At 45.9% G+C, this 18776-nt stretch overlaps 1 protein-coding gene across 3 annotated transcripts in view; it reads right to left on the bottom strand.

Annotated features, from left to right (window-relative positions):
- Positions 1-18776, bottom strand: part of WDR59 (WD repeat domain 59) — an 82040-nt gene that overhangs the window by 47387 nt on the left and 15877 nt on the right. For all 3 annotated transcript variants that reach the window (XM_055413136.2, XM_055413134.2, XM_055413135.2), the window contains 6 exons: positions 16360-16495; positions 12800-12885; positions 11676-11756; positions 9371-9408; positions 5156-5244; positions 1308-1424 (listed from right to left, as the gene is read on the bottom strand). In XM_055413136.2, the coding sequence (XP_055269111.2) occupies positions 1308-1424; positions 5156-5244; positions 9371-9408; positions 11676-11756; positions 12800-12885; positions 16360-16495 (547 nt within the window). The remainder of the gene's footprint in view (positions 1-1307; positions 1425-5155; positions 5245-9370; positions 9409-11675; positions 11757-12799; positions 12886-16359; positions 16496-18776) is intronic.

Below are 18776 nucleotides of genomic sequence, written 5' to 3'. Positions count from 1 at the left end.
TGGCCTGTTACTTGCTTTATTACCTATGGCATCCCAGCCTCAAGGGTAATAAAGCTGTCAGTGAATACTGACAAATTTGGAGACCTCAAAGAAAGAGGAGGAGTAGAATCGGATGGTTTCTGGTTCCTGAACTTGGGAAACAAGCCGATCAGGTTATGGGGACAAAAACTTAAGCCCAAAACAAAGAGAAAAACTACTCTGGGCACATAAATGTAAATTACAAGTCCAGGGGATTTACAAACCTCCAGACGGAAGCTAACTTTTAAGGCTGAGTGTATGATTTTAGCTTTGCTAACCATACCAAAAAGCTGTACATGCCTGTGTAAATAAAGTGAAGAATTACACTGCTGAAGCGAATCACAAAATTGCTAAGCAAACATCTGTGGTCAAATCTTTGTCCTTCCAGGCAGAGACCTGACCACAGGGAGAAAATCCATGCCCTGCATCCTTTTGAACAAGGGTGCATATCACATTCCAAAGTCAGAGAACAAACAAGAAACACTGCACTCTGAGAGAAACCAAGAATAATAGGTTTATTGACACACAAGTCCTTGAGCATTTCCTGCAAGTTAGAGCAGCAGTCCCCAAACTTTTTGGCACCAGGGACCAGTTTCGTGGAAGACAATTTTTCCATGGACCTGGTGGTGGTGGTTTTGGAATGATTCTAGTGCATTACATTTATTGCGCACTTTATATCTATTATTATTACATTAGCTCCACCTCAAATCATCAGGCATTAGATCCCAGAGGCTGGGGACCCCTGAGTTAGAGAATCTCTAATAAAATAACTCTGTCCCTGACTTGTGCAATGCGGATGACCAAAAACATCCTAACTTTTGCAGATATGACAATCTTGTGTAAAAACTGCTGTTTTTCCACCCAGACTAATGGTCAACTTGGTAACTTTAATGACTGTGTGGGTTTTTCTCCTTTACTTGGGTATCTGTTGTGTTATTTTGACGAGCCAATCCTTCAGAAATGGAACTTCCTGGTCACGTCTTGGAGAGTAAACTTCTAGTCCTTTCTAAATATTTCTAGTCCTTTCTAAATGTTTTTGTCTCTGACTTCCTTTCACAAACAGAAAGACGACCCTCCAAACAAACATAGGCACCAAGTCAGACATGTGCTACTACATCACTCCATTGGTCCACATCACCAGTGGACCTGCACAGCTCCCCAAGAAGCACATGTGCCCCTGAAACACACGCCATGCTAACCGGCGGCAGCCTTCCTTCTGAAGGAAATGCTCACGGACCCCTGATGTCCCCCAAACATGCTCCCCACCCCGCCCCAGGGGCGCCACTCACCTTGACGGAGTTGTCTTGACTGGAGGTAGCAAGGATGTGCTCGCTGTCCGGGTGCCAGTCCAGGCCGTGGATCTTCGAGAGGTGGGCCGCAAGATACTCCACTGCTGTGCTGGGTTTCTGCAACAGGACCATCAACCAGAGCTAGCGCTTTACAGAGAACTCAGCACGTCCACCTGAGCTGGACATAGCCTATCCCAGTCTGCTGGGTGGGGATACAAAAACGCCCCCAGAGGAACTCCCGGCTGGCCCAGGGCTTAGGGCGCCACGCCTCCACGGCAGGAAGGAGGGGTTCGAACCCTGGTCAGGGAACTAAGATCCCACATGCAGCGCAGCACAGCCAAAAAAAGACAATTCTCAGAGGCCGTCTCTGTTCTTCAGAAACTCCATTTTGTTTTGTCTAAAACAAAACAACAAGACTTCGCCAGCTCTCCCTCACGCATGCTCAGAACACCGGCCTGTGCATCTAATCTTCTGCTCCGGGCCCAGGCACAGTCCTAAGGCAGTGGGTGCATCTCCCCTTTGGGACCACAGTCTGCAGTTCCTGCTTCCCTTCTCACAATCACCCACAGAGCAAGACTGTGACATCCAAACAGACCCACTCCAATCCTGGGGTAAAACCATCAACCTTTTTTTGTTTAATTGAAGTATAGCTGATGTACAATATTATACAAGTTACAGGTATACAATATAGTGATGCACAATTTTTAAAGCCTATAGTCCATTTTCAGCTATTATAAAATATTGACTACATTTCCCATGTTGTAATAACACAGTGTTATAGCTGATTTTATACATCATAGTTTGTATCTCTTAATTCCTGCCCCTAAGTTGCCCCTCGGCTCCTACCCTCTCCCAGTGGTAACCGCTAGCTTGTCATAGAGAATAAACTCGATCTGAAAACCAAGCTCAAAGTGATCAAGCCCCAAGACTCCCAAAGAGAATGAGTATACATCACAAAAGAAAACAATACATGATTACCAAGTACATATAAAAGAAATTCAGAAGGAAACTTCAGAAATATACATTAAAACATTAAAAGATTTTTTTAAGCAATCAAATTAGGAGATACTTGGAAATGATATTCAACGTAGTGAGGCAGCATTTGTCACTGCTGGTATACATATGAAACAGTATAATCTTTTCTTGGGGAAAAAAATTTGACAATTTTCATCAAGATGCTTAAAATTTTTCCTTTCTTAAGGGACTATTCTAAATTCACAAAAAGTTTTAGGTACAAAAGATGTTCATCTTGGTGCTATGTGGAACACCTAGGAAACCAGGAACATAACGAATGATAAGGGGGGATTGATTAAATGTTACAATCAATTATTGTACGGCTATCTGATACAATATCATACAGCCACTAAAGTTATACTTAGAAAAAGCTTATTATAATAGAGGAAATGAATTTATTTTAAAGCTAAATGAAAAAAGTATGCATTACTATCTGTAAGATATGATAAACCATGTTTTTAAAAAAGCATAAGAAAATAAAATACCAAAACGTTAGCATATGACGCTAGGTAATCTATAAATGACTTTTATGTGCTCTTTTGTATTACTTTCTGTCATCAGCAATAGTCTATAAGGTTAAGAGTACAATCTCCAGAACCAGCCTCCCTGAGTTTAAATCTTGGCAACAAACTCAATTTACTCAGCTGCAGAATGGGGGTAATAATTGTAACCACTTTAAAGGCAATTTATAAAGAGAAATGAATCAATACACATAAGTTCTTAGAACAATGCCTGCGCATTATAAACAGTAAGAAACAGCAGTGTTACTAAGCATTCATGAGTCTGAGTGAAAATCCAACATCACCACTGATACTGCACTTTTTAAAGCCTATGATGCTCACTGCCAACAGTCCTGTTTTGATACTAGAAAAGTGCCAGAGAAGTGAAATTACAATGAACAAGGTTTACAATCCATATGGACAGAAATCCTGAGTATTAATAAACCCAAAAAAAAAAGCTAAATCTCTTAAAACAAAATAGGTAACAGACTTGCTGAGGGAAGTCAGGGTTATGAGTGGACCAAAGAGAAGCCTATAAAGGAACAGCTCAGCAGTGTATTTTTACAAGATAAGGAACATAGCCACTGTTTTGGAAAACCAGTCCTGGATTCATGGCTAAATACCACATTGTTTATTTTGCCTATGGTTCTGAAAACAGTCTAAGGCAAATAAATATGCATGTACTACAAATTAATCAAACATTTTATTTAAACCATTTTTTATATTCAAATATTACTTTCGTTGTGGTTGTTCAGTCGCTAAGTCGTATCTGACTCTGCAACCCCATGGGCTGTAGCCAGGCTCCTCTGTCCAGGGGATTTCCCAGGCAAAAAATACTGGAGTGGGTTGCCATTTCCTCCTCCAGGGGATCTTCCTGACCCTGGGATCGAACCTGCATCTCCAGCATTACAGGCAGATTCTTTACCACTGAGCCACTGGGGAAGCCCTTAAATGTTATACCAGCGACAAACATGAATAAAACTAATTGCCAATTGAAGAAATAAAGAGGGATGTAGCACGGCTATTACCAGACTGAAGTAAAGAGACGGATATAAAAGTAACACGCATGTATGGCAAAACCAATACAATAATGTAAAGTAATTAGCCTCCAATTAAAATAAATTTTTTAAAAAAAGTAACACACAGACGATGCGCCGCCCTTCTCCTCATAAAATCACCTCGTCACCAAAGAGCCACCCAAGGAGCGGGCTTTACCAGCACACCACCTCCCCAGCAAGCCCTACAACAACCCCACAGCCTCCCCATCTCTGCTTCACTCCCCTCTCCTCTCCCATGATCTGACTTTATTCCCTGCTGGCAGGGGAAGGGAGCAGGGCAGCAAAAAGCAACGCTGAGACTGGACGCTCAGCATCCCAGCTGGGACAGTCGCAGAACAAGTTTTGGGAAAAATGACAGTCAGCCCTCACCACAAAGGCAGGAGCTCTAGCCTCCCATTTCACAGAGCAGGAAGCAGAATCTACATCCCAGATCGTGTGTAAATCAACTACCTTCTGCATTCTTACCCCACCATCTGGGAGTTATGCAGGCAAGAGGCCCTCTCCCTGATGCCAGCACAACAGGCTTGCCATGACAGCAGATGCCCAGGGCCCTTCACCTCTTTCATGCCTCTCAGGACTGTGGACTGCAGAAGGGAGATTATACGACCTGCAGGCTCTCTTCTGAGACTGACAGGACAGCTAGACTTCTTTTTTAATTTTTGGCCACAGCACTGTAGCATGTGGGATCTTAGTTCCCTGACCAGGGATTGAACCTGTGTCCCTGCAGTGGAAGTGCAGAGTCTTAACCACTGGACTGCCAGGGAAGTCCCAACAGCTAGACTTCTAAGGAAGATTTGAGCATACTGAATACCCACCCCAGTGGTTCAGATTCTGGATGGTGTATGTTCTAAAACAATGCATTTTTCCTCTGCCATCTGGGGCTGGGATAAGAAGCCCAATGACCATTCTAGAACGGTGTCTGGTTCCCCAGGCTTGACTTCCTCAGTGATACACCCACTATTACCACCTTTATTCCAAAGATAAGGAAACTGGGGCTTGGAAAAGTTTGTGGTTCACCTGATAGCATAATCAGGAGGTAGCAAAATGCGACTGTAGCTTAGGTCAGGCCAAGTTCATTTTCTTTACCTGTGATCACAATGCCTCACTCCCCTATGTTCTTCAGCACCAATTTGGTCGGGAAGCAAATGTCATCTGGTACTAGGATCTTAACATGGCAATTAACTATGCTGCCCAAGGTACCCTGGACTCTCAAGACAAGTCCTGCTGCTCACAACATCCTCTTGATATCCTCCTGGGGTAAAAAGAGATCACTTACCCGCTTGTCCCATATCCGTACATCCCCGTCATGACTGGTGGCAAGGCAATTAGCGTTTTTCTTATTCCATTTGACCTGTGAGGCACCCGCTGCAAAGCAAAATCAAGGGAAGAAAGCTGTTGCCCTCGACGCCTTCAGAACAGAGTGGAGCTTATCCAGGGGAGCTGGATAATGAGTTCCGCATGAGTAAGAACACTCTTCAAGCATCTATGTCTGCATCAACTCCACAATGAGAGAGAAAATGAAGCCAAAAAATTAAATGAATTAACACATGGGAACAGGATCACAGTCACCTAATTGAGGAAATAATCTCACTAACGGAAAAAAAAAACTTCAGGCTACCTCTGAGTAGAATCAATAGGGAAATGTAGTTCCTTTTTTTAGTAGAATCAATAGGGAAATGCAGTTCTTTTTTTTAAACTTCCTTTTATATATTCATTTTAAAATGTTATTTATTTTTATTTTTGGCTACGCTGGGGGCTTCCCAGGTGTCACTAGTGGTAAAGAACCCACCTCCCAGTGCAGGAGACCTAAGAGACGTGAGTTCAATCACTGGGTCAGGAAGATCCCCTGGAGGAGGAAATGGCAACCCATTCCAATTTTCCTGCCTGGAGAATCCCATGGACAGAAAAGCCTGGAGGCTTATAGGGTTGAAGAGAGTCAGACACAATTGAAGCGACTTAGCACAAGGTTGGGTCTCCGTTGCTGCGTGGGCTTCTCATGGCAGTGGCTTCTCTTACTGCAGAGCGCAGGTGCTGGGACGCCCAGGCTCCAGTAGTTGTAGCACAGGGCCTCAGAAGCTGTGGCTCTTGGTCCCTAGAGCACAGGCTCAATAGTTGCAGTGCAAAGGCTTAGTTGCTCCATGACATACAGGATCTTCCCAGAGCAGGGATCAATCCTGTGTCTCCTGGGTTGGCAGGCAGATTCTTTACCACTGAGCCACCAGGGAAGCCCAGAAAATGTAGCTGCTTAAGCAGTTCAGCCCAGCTTTGCTGGATGGTAACTGACTCATCACACAGACCGCCCTTCATCCTCTCCGACACCAAGCTTGCGATCACAAAAGCCTCAGATCAAAGCCTGCACCTTCCCACTCTGTTTTTGTTTTGGGAGGAGGGATAGTCTTGGAAAAACACAGCCTCCAGCTGAAGCTCAGCTGAAGACTGAGCCCCAGTGTTACCCAATTCTGCCCTCAGAAAGTTACGGGCTCCCCACCCCTTCCCAGTCTCCCCATCAGCAATTACACGTGGCCCTGCGTGGGGACAGAAACTCAGTCCTTTGCCAATACACGGAGGGAACAATAATGACAAAAGAGCTACTTAAGCGAGGGGGTGTACTGGAACTGGAAGATGCCAGAAGAGGCTGAGACAGGTGGAAAACTGGGACATAGCAGCACTTCTAGCTGACTCTTAAAATAATTACGTTAATTACATTAAACCAGAACAACATGGTGACTCTCTTTCCACCTCTTCTTGTTGTTGCTCAGACAACACATGACATTTCTGCTTTGACACCCTCTCTCTTCGGGTGGGTGTTTATCACTTGGGGACACCACAGTGGATCCAGGGCTTTAGAGGGCAACCTGACCCAAGAATCTGGAAAGGATGAGAGAGAAAACAAGGGCTTGGTACCCAACAGGAAACAGAGTAAGGCCCAGACTTTAGCCTTGCTTGGCTTTGGTGAGAGTATTTGTTGGTTTGCTTCTTTGTTTGTTGTGTTTTTTCCCTGAGACACAAGGAAACTTAAGTCACCTAAGAATGAATGGTGGACACCCCTGAAATTGGAAGAAGGTGGTATATTACTCAGGAGACCCAGTTTCTTTGCAAGAAAGTATATCAGCTAGAGGAGGAAGTGTAAGAAAAGACTGCTCCATTTCTGTGTGACAGAGTTACCGAAGAGTTCGAAGACACAAGGAAAAAAATTTTTCCTTTCCTTTAATGTTGTGCCTACATGAGATAATGAATGTTCATGAAATTATTGTGATCATTATTTGGTAAGCCAAATCATTATGCTGGACACCTTAAATTTATAAACTGTGTATATAGTTGACACACAGCAGTGTATAAATTTAAGGTGTCCAGCATAATGATTTGGCTTACCAAATAATGATCACAATAATTTCATGAACATTCATTATGTAAACCCGGGGCGAATTCATGTCAATATATGGCAAAACCAACCAATATAATATTGTAAAATAATTTGCTTCCAATAAAAAATAAATTACTTAAAAAAAAAACTGGAAGAAAAGAAAGAAGAAAATTTTTAAAAAGAAAAAAAATATAAACAAGTTTCAAGAAAATATACCTTTCCCAGTAGGTGGTCTATCAGAACATGAAGCCTCCCAAAGGATTCTGGGAACCTCCTAATTCAACCTGTAGGATCATGACATCAAGATCAAATGAAGGCCCCAGAATTCTCAGAATCAGAGGACGTTCTGGAGGACACACAGATGTGCTCTTACTGACTTCCTGCCCCATGGTAGAAACAATTCACTCACAGAGAGATGGGGACCACAGACTCTGGGGAACAGCAGCCTCTGGCTCCACCTTTCAGGAAATGTTAGCCAGAGCGCCTTTATGTAAAGGTCCAAAGGCTTGGCATTTGCCTCTTCCCCCTAGGGCAGCTCTGCCACCACTGAGAAATCTCACTGAGGTACAAAAAGTAAAGACGTCTCCTACCTCTGCTTCTTAAGAAGGACTTAGAAAAGAAAGCAATTAGAATAACCTTCCTTTTTAGCGGTCCTCTACAATCCAATTAACTTAGAAACCTGTCAGGAGAACTAACGAATTCAGGGATGGGTGACTGAACATTCACAGACCCCTGGTACTTTCTTTCAGCTGGATGTCCTCTGCGACCACATCTGCAGGTCATTATACGCCTCAGATCAGAAGTGTATGCATGGGGGCGGGGCCAGATCAATTAAACTGTTAAGCACAGAGGCACCAGCACTTCAGTCCTACATCTATGGAACAAACCCTCACAGAGCACCTCCTCGGAGCAGGCACTTAGGTTGACCCTGGTCTGCAGCCCTGAACAACGTGGTCCCTAACCTCACAAAGCAAACAAACCAACTGCTTAATCCATTTGTGATGTTTAATGCCTTCAAATGATGAGATGCAGGGATGCAGGAGAAAAAAAAAAGAATCATGCAATCATTTTGGAGCAAATATCAAATGTAAATTGAAATGACCCAAGAAGATTCAAAATAAGGAGGATTTAAGAGACAGATAATATGATCTGTTTTGATCAAGGATGTCAAAATAGAAGCCTGATAACTGGGCTTCATCATAGGGGGAAAGGTAAAACATTTCTATGCCCAAGTTCAACTCTCAGTGGTTGAACTGGAAGGGGAGAGAACCTTCTGTAACAAGCCCAGTGCAGAAATGCAAGAGCAGTCAACTCCAAAAGGGTGACGGAAACAGGCAGACCAGAAGGCAACTTCAAAGTTTCAGTGTGTCCATATTAAATGATACCGTCAGGACACAACCTAGACCGTGCAGAAACCACAGGACAAACTACCTGGTTTCCTCCATAAAGAAACTGCAGGAAAGGAAAAACAAACCAAAAAAGGGGAAGGGAGAAGAAACCTACCAACTGAAAGAGATGGGAAATATATCAACCACTTTACCAACAGCAGTTTTATTTGGATTCTGATTCAAAAATTTTGTAAAAGAACAAAAAAACCAAACATCTACTGAAACTACTGAGAAAATCTGCATACTGCTTAAATATTTGAGGATGTTAAAGAACTATTGTTAATATTTTTAGGTATGCTAATGGTATTGTGGCTATGTGTTTTTTTAAAGGGGTCCTCTTGTAAAAAACACTTACTGAAATATTTGTTGATGAAATGATATGACACCTGGGATTTGCTTCAAAAATAATCCCAAAGGGGATGGGGGTGGAGGTAAAAGATGACAGAAGACTGTACACTGACAGTTGTTCAAGCTGGATGACAAACACAAGGCAATTCATTCTCTTCTTGTTTCACACACTTTTGAAAGTTTCCACAATAAAAAGTTTGAAAAGCAATGTGGCTCCTACCCTTGAACTCTGACATAAGCTCCTGACCACATTCTACAGGGTCAAGGTCCATGCAGCTTGGACTGAGCTCAGGGCACAGGGCATGGGTAGGAGGGAGCCGGGTTGGTGCAAGCGGAGCGGTGGGAGGAGGTGAATGAAGGCTGCCGGGGAGGGAGGTGGGCAGTCACTCACCTACAGCAGACAGCGCGACAGTGGGCTTCCGTGTGTCTCTGAAACGTGAGAGTCAGAAGTCAAACAGCCATCCACCCGCCACCACCCGCCTGGGGCCTCTCTCCCTCTGCTTGCGTTTCTTCACGTTCCTTTCAGCGGGTGCTGGGGCTTCACTGGGAATGTGAGGACCTTAATAAGTGGCGTAAAGAGAATCCTGTCTCCCTCCAGGGAGATGAACTTTCTCAACCTCTTCAACTGAGGCAGAATCTGAACTTCAAATCACATAGCTGTCTCCACAGAGAACAAATTATAGTATTCAATAGTGCGGACTAAGTGACTAAAGTGAACATGCAGGGAGCCAAAAGGCCCCTTCCTGGGTCATTTCTCCTATGGAACAAGGGGACACTTGTAGAGACGCAACTATGCAAGAACCTTCCAACAGCACAGCCAGGGTGGCGTGAAAAACCACTCTGGATGTCCCCAACAGCCCAGAGGTGGAAGCCACTCAAGTGTCCACTGCTGAACACATAAACCAACTATGGTCTATACAGACAATGGATCGTCACAGGCCTTAAAAAGGAAGGAAAGGGGGGAGCTTCTCCAATGGTCCAGTGGTTGAGACTCTGCCTTCCAATGCAGGGGGTGTGGGTTCGGTCCCTGGTCAGGGAACTAAGATCCCACATGCTGCACTAAGGGATGCAGGAACAAACCAAGTAAGAAAATCCTGTCACATGCTACCACACGGCTGCACCTTGAGAATATTATATTAAGTGAAAGAAGTCAGTCACAAAAGGATGGACACTGTATGATTCCACTTACACATGGTACCTGGAATAGTCAAATTCACAGCAAGTACAGTGGTAGCTGCCAGGGGCTGAAAGGAGTAGGAACTGGGGGTGGGGAGTAGGGGGTGGTGTTTAATGGGTACAGAGTTTCAGTTTTGCAGGATGAAAAAGTTCTGGAGCTTCATTGCCATTGCACAACAATGTGAATATACTTGACACAGCTCATCTGCACAGTTAAAAACGATTAAGATAGTAAATTTCATTTTGTGGCTTTTTACTACAGTTAAAAAAAAAACACAAACTATTCCTGGATACAGTGGGAGACTCAAATGGTCAATGGTTCATTGCAAATGGTCAGTGGGCAGCCGCGTAGGGCTGGGAGGACCAGACAAGGCAAAGTTGCACTCCTGGCTTATTGAGAAGGCAAATCAGTTCAGTGTCTTTCCATCTTTAAATTATGAAAACGACTGTTCCATATAAACAAGTGATCCTTGCCCCAGAGCTCCCAGGGGACTGCTTGTTTGCTAAGAGCCCCTCTTGGTCCACTTCCCCTGGATTTTCTGCTCCTTCTCCCTCTGGCGCTGCCTTTAGACCCATCACCTCGGAGGTGCAGACCTGCACAGCACACTGGTGAAGTTCCCTGTGCGCACCTTTACTCCCTGAGCATCCCTTCCGCTGGCCTGTCTGCTCCAGCAAACCTCAACACCGGGCCTGTCCTTTGCCTGCAGTTCACCTTTCAGTGTAAAGTGGCACAAAATCACTGTCATTTGGAACAGTGGTGGGGGAGAGGGTGTCCTGTCCTAGAAACTCCGCAGGCCACGCAGCCCCTAGCTGGGGGTTACGAGGAAGGGAACCTGCTCTACAAAGAGAAAGTGGAACAGCCATGTACTAAGAACTCAGAATGCACAGACTCCGAGGCTGGGCGCTCCTCCACGCTTAGCTCCATGGAGACCTGGCCTACGTGCTGGCTCCTGGACCCCTTTCCAGGGGGTGGTAGAGCGGCACCAAGAGCTGAGCAGCTGTCTGGGGGCACTGCCCGCTGCAGACCCATGTGTGCCCAGCGAGATGCCCCCGCGGTCACCTGCCACTTCAGCAAACTCCAGCCTGCCTTCCTGTTGCCAGAACCTGGGTTTCTTTGCCAATTGGACTTTCCCGGGCTGCTGGAGCCCGTTTTGCAAACCTCTGTGATGGGCCTGAACTGCCAGGGAACCAGACCCCTGTGGACAGCCTTCAACCAGGGACCGACAGCAGACAGCAGCCCACTTCTTCAGGCCCTGGGTGGGTCACCTCTGAGGATGGAGTGGGGTGCTGGCACCCAGTTCCCCCGGAGGACTAGGCTCCACCGACTCGCAGAGGTCCCCAGGAGGACGACGCGGCCTCTCGCTCACCTTCCTGAGCCTGTCTCTCCCCCCCGCCCCCACTAGCAGTTCTGTCCCCTCCTAAACAAGGCACCTGCAGGGTCTCCCTGTCTCAGGGTCTGCAGTGAGGGGGAACCAAGGTCCTGTAGCAGCTGAGCGGTTATGCCCTTTCACTATTCTTACTTGATGTCCCAAATGTAGATGTAGGTGTCCACAGAGCTGGTGACCAGGAGATCAGGCTCAAACACTGCCCAGTCCAAGTCACTGGAAACACAAGGAAGAGACAGCAATGACGAGAAAGCATTGAGTGAAGTTCCAGAGCACGACCAGATTTCACTTCTGGTGGCTTCAAAAAGTCACCCTGAAGGGGCCCCTGAACACAGTTTAGGCTGGGTGTCTCCCAAGTTCCTCAGGAAAGAAGCCTTAATTGAGCTCTGAAGGGAGCTTTCAGTTCTTTCCCTGGTTACCACCTGCTCCCCCAAAAGAAACGGAGCACTTCAACTTAAAACACGCACACACACAAATGCACACAGACACACGTGTGTGCGCGTAAGACAAAACAAAGGGAACAAAAAACATAGAATTTTTGACTTACTGCTTTTTAAGTCAGACTTAACCACAGGTACCCTGAGTAAACCCAACATCTTCAAAGCAGTGGCAAAGTGCCATGTTGCCACACAGCTTCCAAGGAGGGCAAGAGGCCTCTGGCGCTCCCTACCAACGTCGTCCCTCCTCAAAAGGCACTTACTACACACAGAATTAACACAGCCAGGGGTCCGGCCTTCCCCACCACCTCCCACGTCACCTTCACCGCTTCCAGCCGCTGCTTCCCGCAACAAAATGTCCCCACCCAGAGACAGTGACCCCAGGAAATCCCAGAAGCCAGCTGGAAGGCCCTCAGAGAGAGGGTAACGGACTGTGAGGCAGGAGCTCCACGAGGTGCCCACAGCAGCTGGACACAGAGCTGAGGGCTGGGCCCCGAGGTCTCCGTGCGCCTGGGGACCGCTGACCGGGAGCCCCGGGGAGTTCCTCAGGTGTAGCTGCCTCTCCTCCTGCAGCAAAGGAGCAGGCTGTACCCATCTGGGTATCTCCGGGGATCGGGGTTAATAGCTACAGGGATGCGGGTTCCCAAATTCCAGCTGTTCCTCGCCACGAAAGCCATCACTTCAGGACTGCTAAGGACCCAGCAGACACCCAGGGTCAACGCAAACCCAGAGGGTCAAGCCCGGAGCGGGATGGTGTCTTTGCTTCATCTCCCCCAGGATGGGACCAAACAACAGAGGCCCGGAGCGGAGGGCGATGCCTACCTGATAACGCGAGTGTGGCCTTGTAAGGTCGTGCCGACCTCCCCACTGCCATCTTTCCACTTATAAAGGTCGACCCTTTGGTTGCTCTGCAAAGAAACAAGGGGAACGCCATCTTAAACGTCACAGCTGAACCGAAGCTACAGATTCGCTCCTGAGCACCAGAGCTACGGGTCACGGAGCCCTCCTCCACTGTCAGAGGAACCACCCCCCACTCTGAAGGTCACACGCCCATCTCCCCAGTCGCTGTCACACTCTGCGTTCTCAGCTCATCCTTCCTGCCGTCAAACACCTGGAGGCCACCTATCGCACTCTGAAAAAATGCCTGCATAAGAAAGAAAACAGAACCACCACCGAAAGGGTGTCCTAGAAGGCAAAATTATTCAAAACTCCTTGACACGTGAACCGCTTTAACGTTAAGCAGAAAGACACAGGGCAAACGGATCAGAAGGAACCACAACTACAATAAAAAAAGGAAGAAAAGAAAAAGCTTCCATCAAACTACATTTCACTTGAAGAACCAACAGGCCAGCAAACGCTCCCCAAGTATCATGAGTTCATGAAACACACTGACAGTCGATAAAGATTACTAATACAGTAACTACTATTAGTACTATTAGTAATCTAATCATTTCTGAAGACTGGTTTTCATTTTAGCTCAGAGACACTTGTACAGAGCTCTTAGATTTTTACCCAGAAATGCCAGTTTCCAATTCTAAATAGGTAAGGTTCTTGCTTTTGAACTGTGGTGCTGGATAAGACTCTTGAGAGTCCCTTGGACTGCAAGGAGATCCAACAAGTCCATTCTAAAGGAGATCAATCCTGGGTGTTCATTGGAAGGACTGATGCTAAAGCTGAAACTCCAATACTTTGCCCACCTCATGCGACGAGTTGACTCACTGGAAAAGAGTCTGATGCTGGGAAGGATTGGGGGCGGGAGGAGAAGGGGACGACAGAGAATGAGATGGTTGGATGGCATCACCGACTCGATGGACATAAGTTTGAGTGAACTCCGGGAGTTGGTGATGGACAGGGAGGCCTGGCGTGCTGTGATTCATGGGGTCGCAAGGAGTTGGACACGACTGAGCGACTGAACTGAACTGAACTGAAGGTTCTTGTCAAAAGGTTAGAATTTAGAATGCTTCCAGTGGGAACAGGAGTGAAAAGAAAGGCCTTCCTGATCTTATAATAACATTCCCTGCCATTTCCAGGGTCTATTAGGGCCAGTTTATGAAACAGGAACTTTAAGAAACCTACCCTCTGCTTTTTCCTATCACACTGCACACTAGATGTCATCACCCACATCCCAGATGAGGCAACTAAGACTCCAAAAGCTGGGTGGGTGCTCAAGAAAAAACAGTGAGCATTAAAACTGGGAGCTGACCAGATTTCCTAACTCCAAAGCACTTTCTCCTGTACCTGTCTGCCTTCCAACCAAGACCAATGAAGGAAAGAAAAAAAAATGAGTAAAACTGAATTTCATCAAAATGAAATGTCACAAACAACATTATCAAGGAATTAAAAAGATAATCTACAGAACTGGAGATCCTGCATATCCAATCACTGATAAGGGTCTAGAGTCTTACAACTAAATAGTAAAAAAAAGACAAATAACCCAATTCAAAAACAGGCAAAGGAAGTGAATAGACAAATCTCCAAAACATGACATGAAAATGGCCAACCAACACACAAAAATATGTTCAACATCATTAGTCATGAGGGAAATGCAAATTAAAACCACGGTAAGGTACCACTGGTGTGACACCTACTAACAGGACTAGAATTTTTAAATTACAAAAACAAAAACAGGAAATAACAAATTTTGGTGAGGTTCTGGAGAAACTGGAATCCTTGTGCAGTGCTGACGGGACTGCAAAATGGTCCAGCGATTGTAGAAAACAGATTGATGGTTCCACAAAAAGCAAACACAGACTTACCAAGTGGCCCTCCCATCATTCCTAGGAACATACCCAAAAGAAGAGAAAATGAGTACTCAAAAAAGTGCACGTACACACATGTGCTTATCAACACTACTCCTTATAGCCAGATCAAATGTCCACTGGTGGCTGAACAAACATGTGATGTATACAAACGAAGGAATATTATTCAACCATAAAAAGGAAAGAAGTACCGATACATGCTACAACAGGGACAAAGAAGCCAGACACAGAAGGTCATGGATCGTTTGACGGCATTTATATAAAATGTCAAGAAGAGCTAAATCCAGAGCCAGAACACAGAGAGGTCACCAGGGGCTGTGGGTGGAGGGAATAACTGCTTAATCGTAGTGGGGTTTCCTGTGGAGCAGTAGAAATGTTCGGGAATGAGATAGAGGTGGCGATTACATAACACAGTGAATGTAGTAAAGGACACTGAACTGTTCACTATAAATGACTGAAAAAAATCAACAAGGCTCTGTCTTGCCCCCCCTAAACACAAGCAGTGTTAGTCCACTTGGGTTGAGTACTAAGGCCTCAGCCTAAATCTGTGGTTCCCAATCAGGAGAGATTTTGCTTCCCAGGGGACACCTGACAATGTCCAGAGACATTTGTGGTTGTCGCGATGGGGTTGGGGGGATGCTACTGAGATCTAGTAGGGGAGGGGCCAGGGGTGCTCCTGGTTTCCTGCAAAGCCCAGGACAGACCCCGCCACGAAGAATGATCCGGCCTGACCCTTCAACAGTCCCTGGAACCAGTGCCAATCTAGTCACTGTCCCTCGTTAAAGGCAGACAGTCAGATTCTATTTTGGAAACGACAGGGAAAAGCAGCTTTTTGTTCCTTCTAAAGCTGAAAACACTGCTCTTCTTTCTTTTATAAAATGCTTTCCTCTCACAGACTGTCATTCCTGATAAGAACAGACCCAGACGTCACATTCCCTGGAGGATGAAGACTCCTTCAAATACTGCCCTCCCTGCCCAGTGCAAAAGAAGCCAGAGGTTTAGATCTCTAATTGTCCTAGGAGAACAAATCCTGATAAAAAATCTGGCCAGGGATACTAGAAATGATCTAAGCCCAGGTCTATTTTTGAGTATGAAATCCCTTGGAAAATCTAATAATTTGTATGCATCTTTTCCCTGGAAGAATTCACATATAAATAGGTACATAAAATTTCAGGGGGTTAAACAAATCTAACGAATCCTAGTCAAGAAAAGGATCCCTTCCTTTGAGTGGAAAGGTGCCTGGAATCTTCTGATCACTCTGAAAGCAACAACAATCCCCCTGAGACCAGTTCACCAGGTCCCTCCTTAGAAGGTCTTCCTGAGTTCCTGGCTAGTTATACTCCTGAAGTGAAAATGGGTTCTTATCATAAACATACATGGAGGTATCTACCTGTTTCCCCTTCCAAATCTGGATTCAATCCTTAGAAATACTGATGGGCCCCCAGATTCTTTTCATATATAACTTAAATCTGTAATTTGCTTCCATCTCCCTTTAAGAAGCATGCACACCTCTTTCCCATTTGAGAAAGGATGATTGCATTCTCTTCTCTACATAGAACACAGACCTACCAGCCCAGATCTCACATTTAAAAGCCTTTTCCAGTACACATTAAATGAGCTCACCGAGGCTGCAAAATAGTGCGCGAAGCTGTCATGGGGATTCCACTGCACAGCTCCAATGTCCCACTTGCTCTGGCGTGAGATCTTCCGGTGACCTTCGAAGGGGGCATCTAGATTGACGATGTATAGGAATCGGCGGCTAGGAAAACAACATCAACATTTTAACAACAGAACAGCATTTGCATGAAGATAGAAAAGCACATTTGGAATGACATACAGTGTGCAAAAAAAACATCCCCAGATGCACATGATGTTTATTGACTCTGAAAGGCATACAAGTGACCAGAGTAACTTGTGGCTGCTGTACCCCTGCAAGGTCTGCCTCTAGAGATGGCCCTCCCTCCTGTGTCCCCGGAATCCTGACCTCCTCCACCAGATTCAGCTCCTCAGGCTTTCCCATTCCCCCAGCTAGGATCATAGCTGATTCCACAAGACCCCCTACACAGTCTGCATTTCGACCACAGCACCTATCTCCACAGCAGAACTGCTCTTGTAAAGGCTCTTGTCCCAAAGCAGCTGAACGTTTTGAGGCATGGACCACCTCTTGAATATTTTTGTATTCCCTCGTCGTTAGCCAGTGCTTTGCATTCAGTAAGTGTGGGTAAAACCAAACACATCGCTTATCACTTAGCCAAACATTCTGTAGAAAACCTCAGAGTCCCATGCAAGGTGACGACCTGGTGATAGGAACCAAATTAACACTATTGGAAGGGGAAGAGCAACCAAAAAATAATGATGATGAAAACAATAATCATATTAAGTGCCAATAACGTTCATGGTGCCAATCAAAAAGAAGGCTCTGAAAACGGGGAGGTCCTTTGTTCGCCTATTTTCCTTCTAAGGAAAAAATCCTTGGTGGGTGGATCAACCTCTCAGCAGCCATCAGCAGCTCTTTGCTGGGGAGTGCTCTGAGCGCCCAGGTATCAGCAAGGACAGGTGGGCTAGACAACGAAGACAGAGAGGAGCTGTGACTGCTCAGAAGAGACAGGAATTCGATCTGGCAGATCGAACTCGAGCAGAAGCCCCAGGAGCACTAGGTTAAGAGAGAAGGAAAGCACAGGTTAAGACACAAATCCAGAGAGTCTGTGGGGCTTCTGAGAAAGCTGGTGCAGAACAAAGGCCTAGAACCTCTGACCTCTTCCTAAGGAATCACCTGATCGTATGGCAGGCAGGCCAGCATCTTCTCATTAGAACGAAAACAGGGCAAAGGCCCGACACTATATAAATGACGCGGGTATCAACAGGAGAACCCAGGGAAAATGCAGACTGGCAGAAGGTGGGTACCTCCGGATAAACATGCCTGACTGAACATACTGGTTGCCTTCATTCCCACACTGAAGATCCACTAGAATAAGGGTGAAAATATAAAAGACAGAAATCCACAAAGACACAAAAAATGAGAGAGGAAAAGATGGAAAGTGGGCAGCACAATGGTAACTGATCTAGAGGAAAAGCAGCCAGCACCCAAGGGCCTGCAGGGCGAGGTGATTCACACTGCAGAATCCAGGCTGGCAGGGTATGGAAGGGGAGATAAACTACTTCAGAGGAGCCGGGGCTGGGACAGGAGGGGTGGGTGTGAGGTGCTGCGCCCAGAACAGGGCAGGAAGCGGGGGTGGGACCCTCAGGCCTCCTCCCCTGTGCAGCACTCACCAAGCATGGCTTTCAGTCTCCAGACAGGGATGGTGTCAGCAGGATTCTTCTCAGGAGGAAATGACCAGCCCAAGAAAGAACAAAAGCAAACAAACAAAAAACAAAAACAAAGCCCTGAAGATGATGTCCAGCTGAGCTATTTAAAATCCTTAAAGATGATGCTCGGAAAGTGCTGCACTCAATGTGCCAGCAAATTTAGAAAACTCAGCAGTGGCCACAGGACTGGAAAAGGTCACTTTTCATTCCAATCCCAAAGAAGGGCAATGCCAAAGAATGCTCAAACTACCGCACAATTGTACTCTTCTCACATGCTAGCAAGGTAATGCTCAAAGCCCTTCAAGCTAGGCTTCAACAGTATGTGAACCAAGAACTTCCAGACACCTCGGCACACTCCAACAAAAGGGCCAGGTTTCCGACTGCTTTCCCTAGTGAACTCCACCATCACACAGTAACCGGAGACTGCACTTACTCTTTAAGATTAACGCAGAGCCCATGAGCATCAGTCACGGCAGGAAACTGGAAAGACAGAGACCAAAACCACCAAAAGGATAAAAAAAGGAAGCGGGCAGCACAGAGGAAAGAAGAAAGCCTACCCTTAATAGTCTCAGAGACATGAAGACAAGGTAAGGAACAGAGAGCAAGAGCTCCGAGAGATTAAAATAACAGCTGAGATTTCTAAATCTGATAGAAGGGTTGGAAGTTAAAGTTGACGAAAACTCCAAGAACGCAGGACTTCGCTTGTGGTCCAGTGGTCCACTTCCCATGCAAGG

Source organism: Moschus berezovskii, chromosome 22 (assembly GCF_049115385.1).
Source record: "Moschus berezovskii isolate FMDL1 chromosome 22, NW_MosBer_1.0, whole genome shotgun sequence".
Lineage (NCBI taxonomy): Eukaryota > Metazoa > Chordata > Mammalia > Artiodactyla > Moschidae > Moschus > Moschus berezovskii.
Note: the sequence above shows the minus strand (reverse complement) of the source record. Positions and strands in the feature narration are given on the sequence as shown.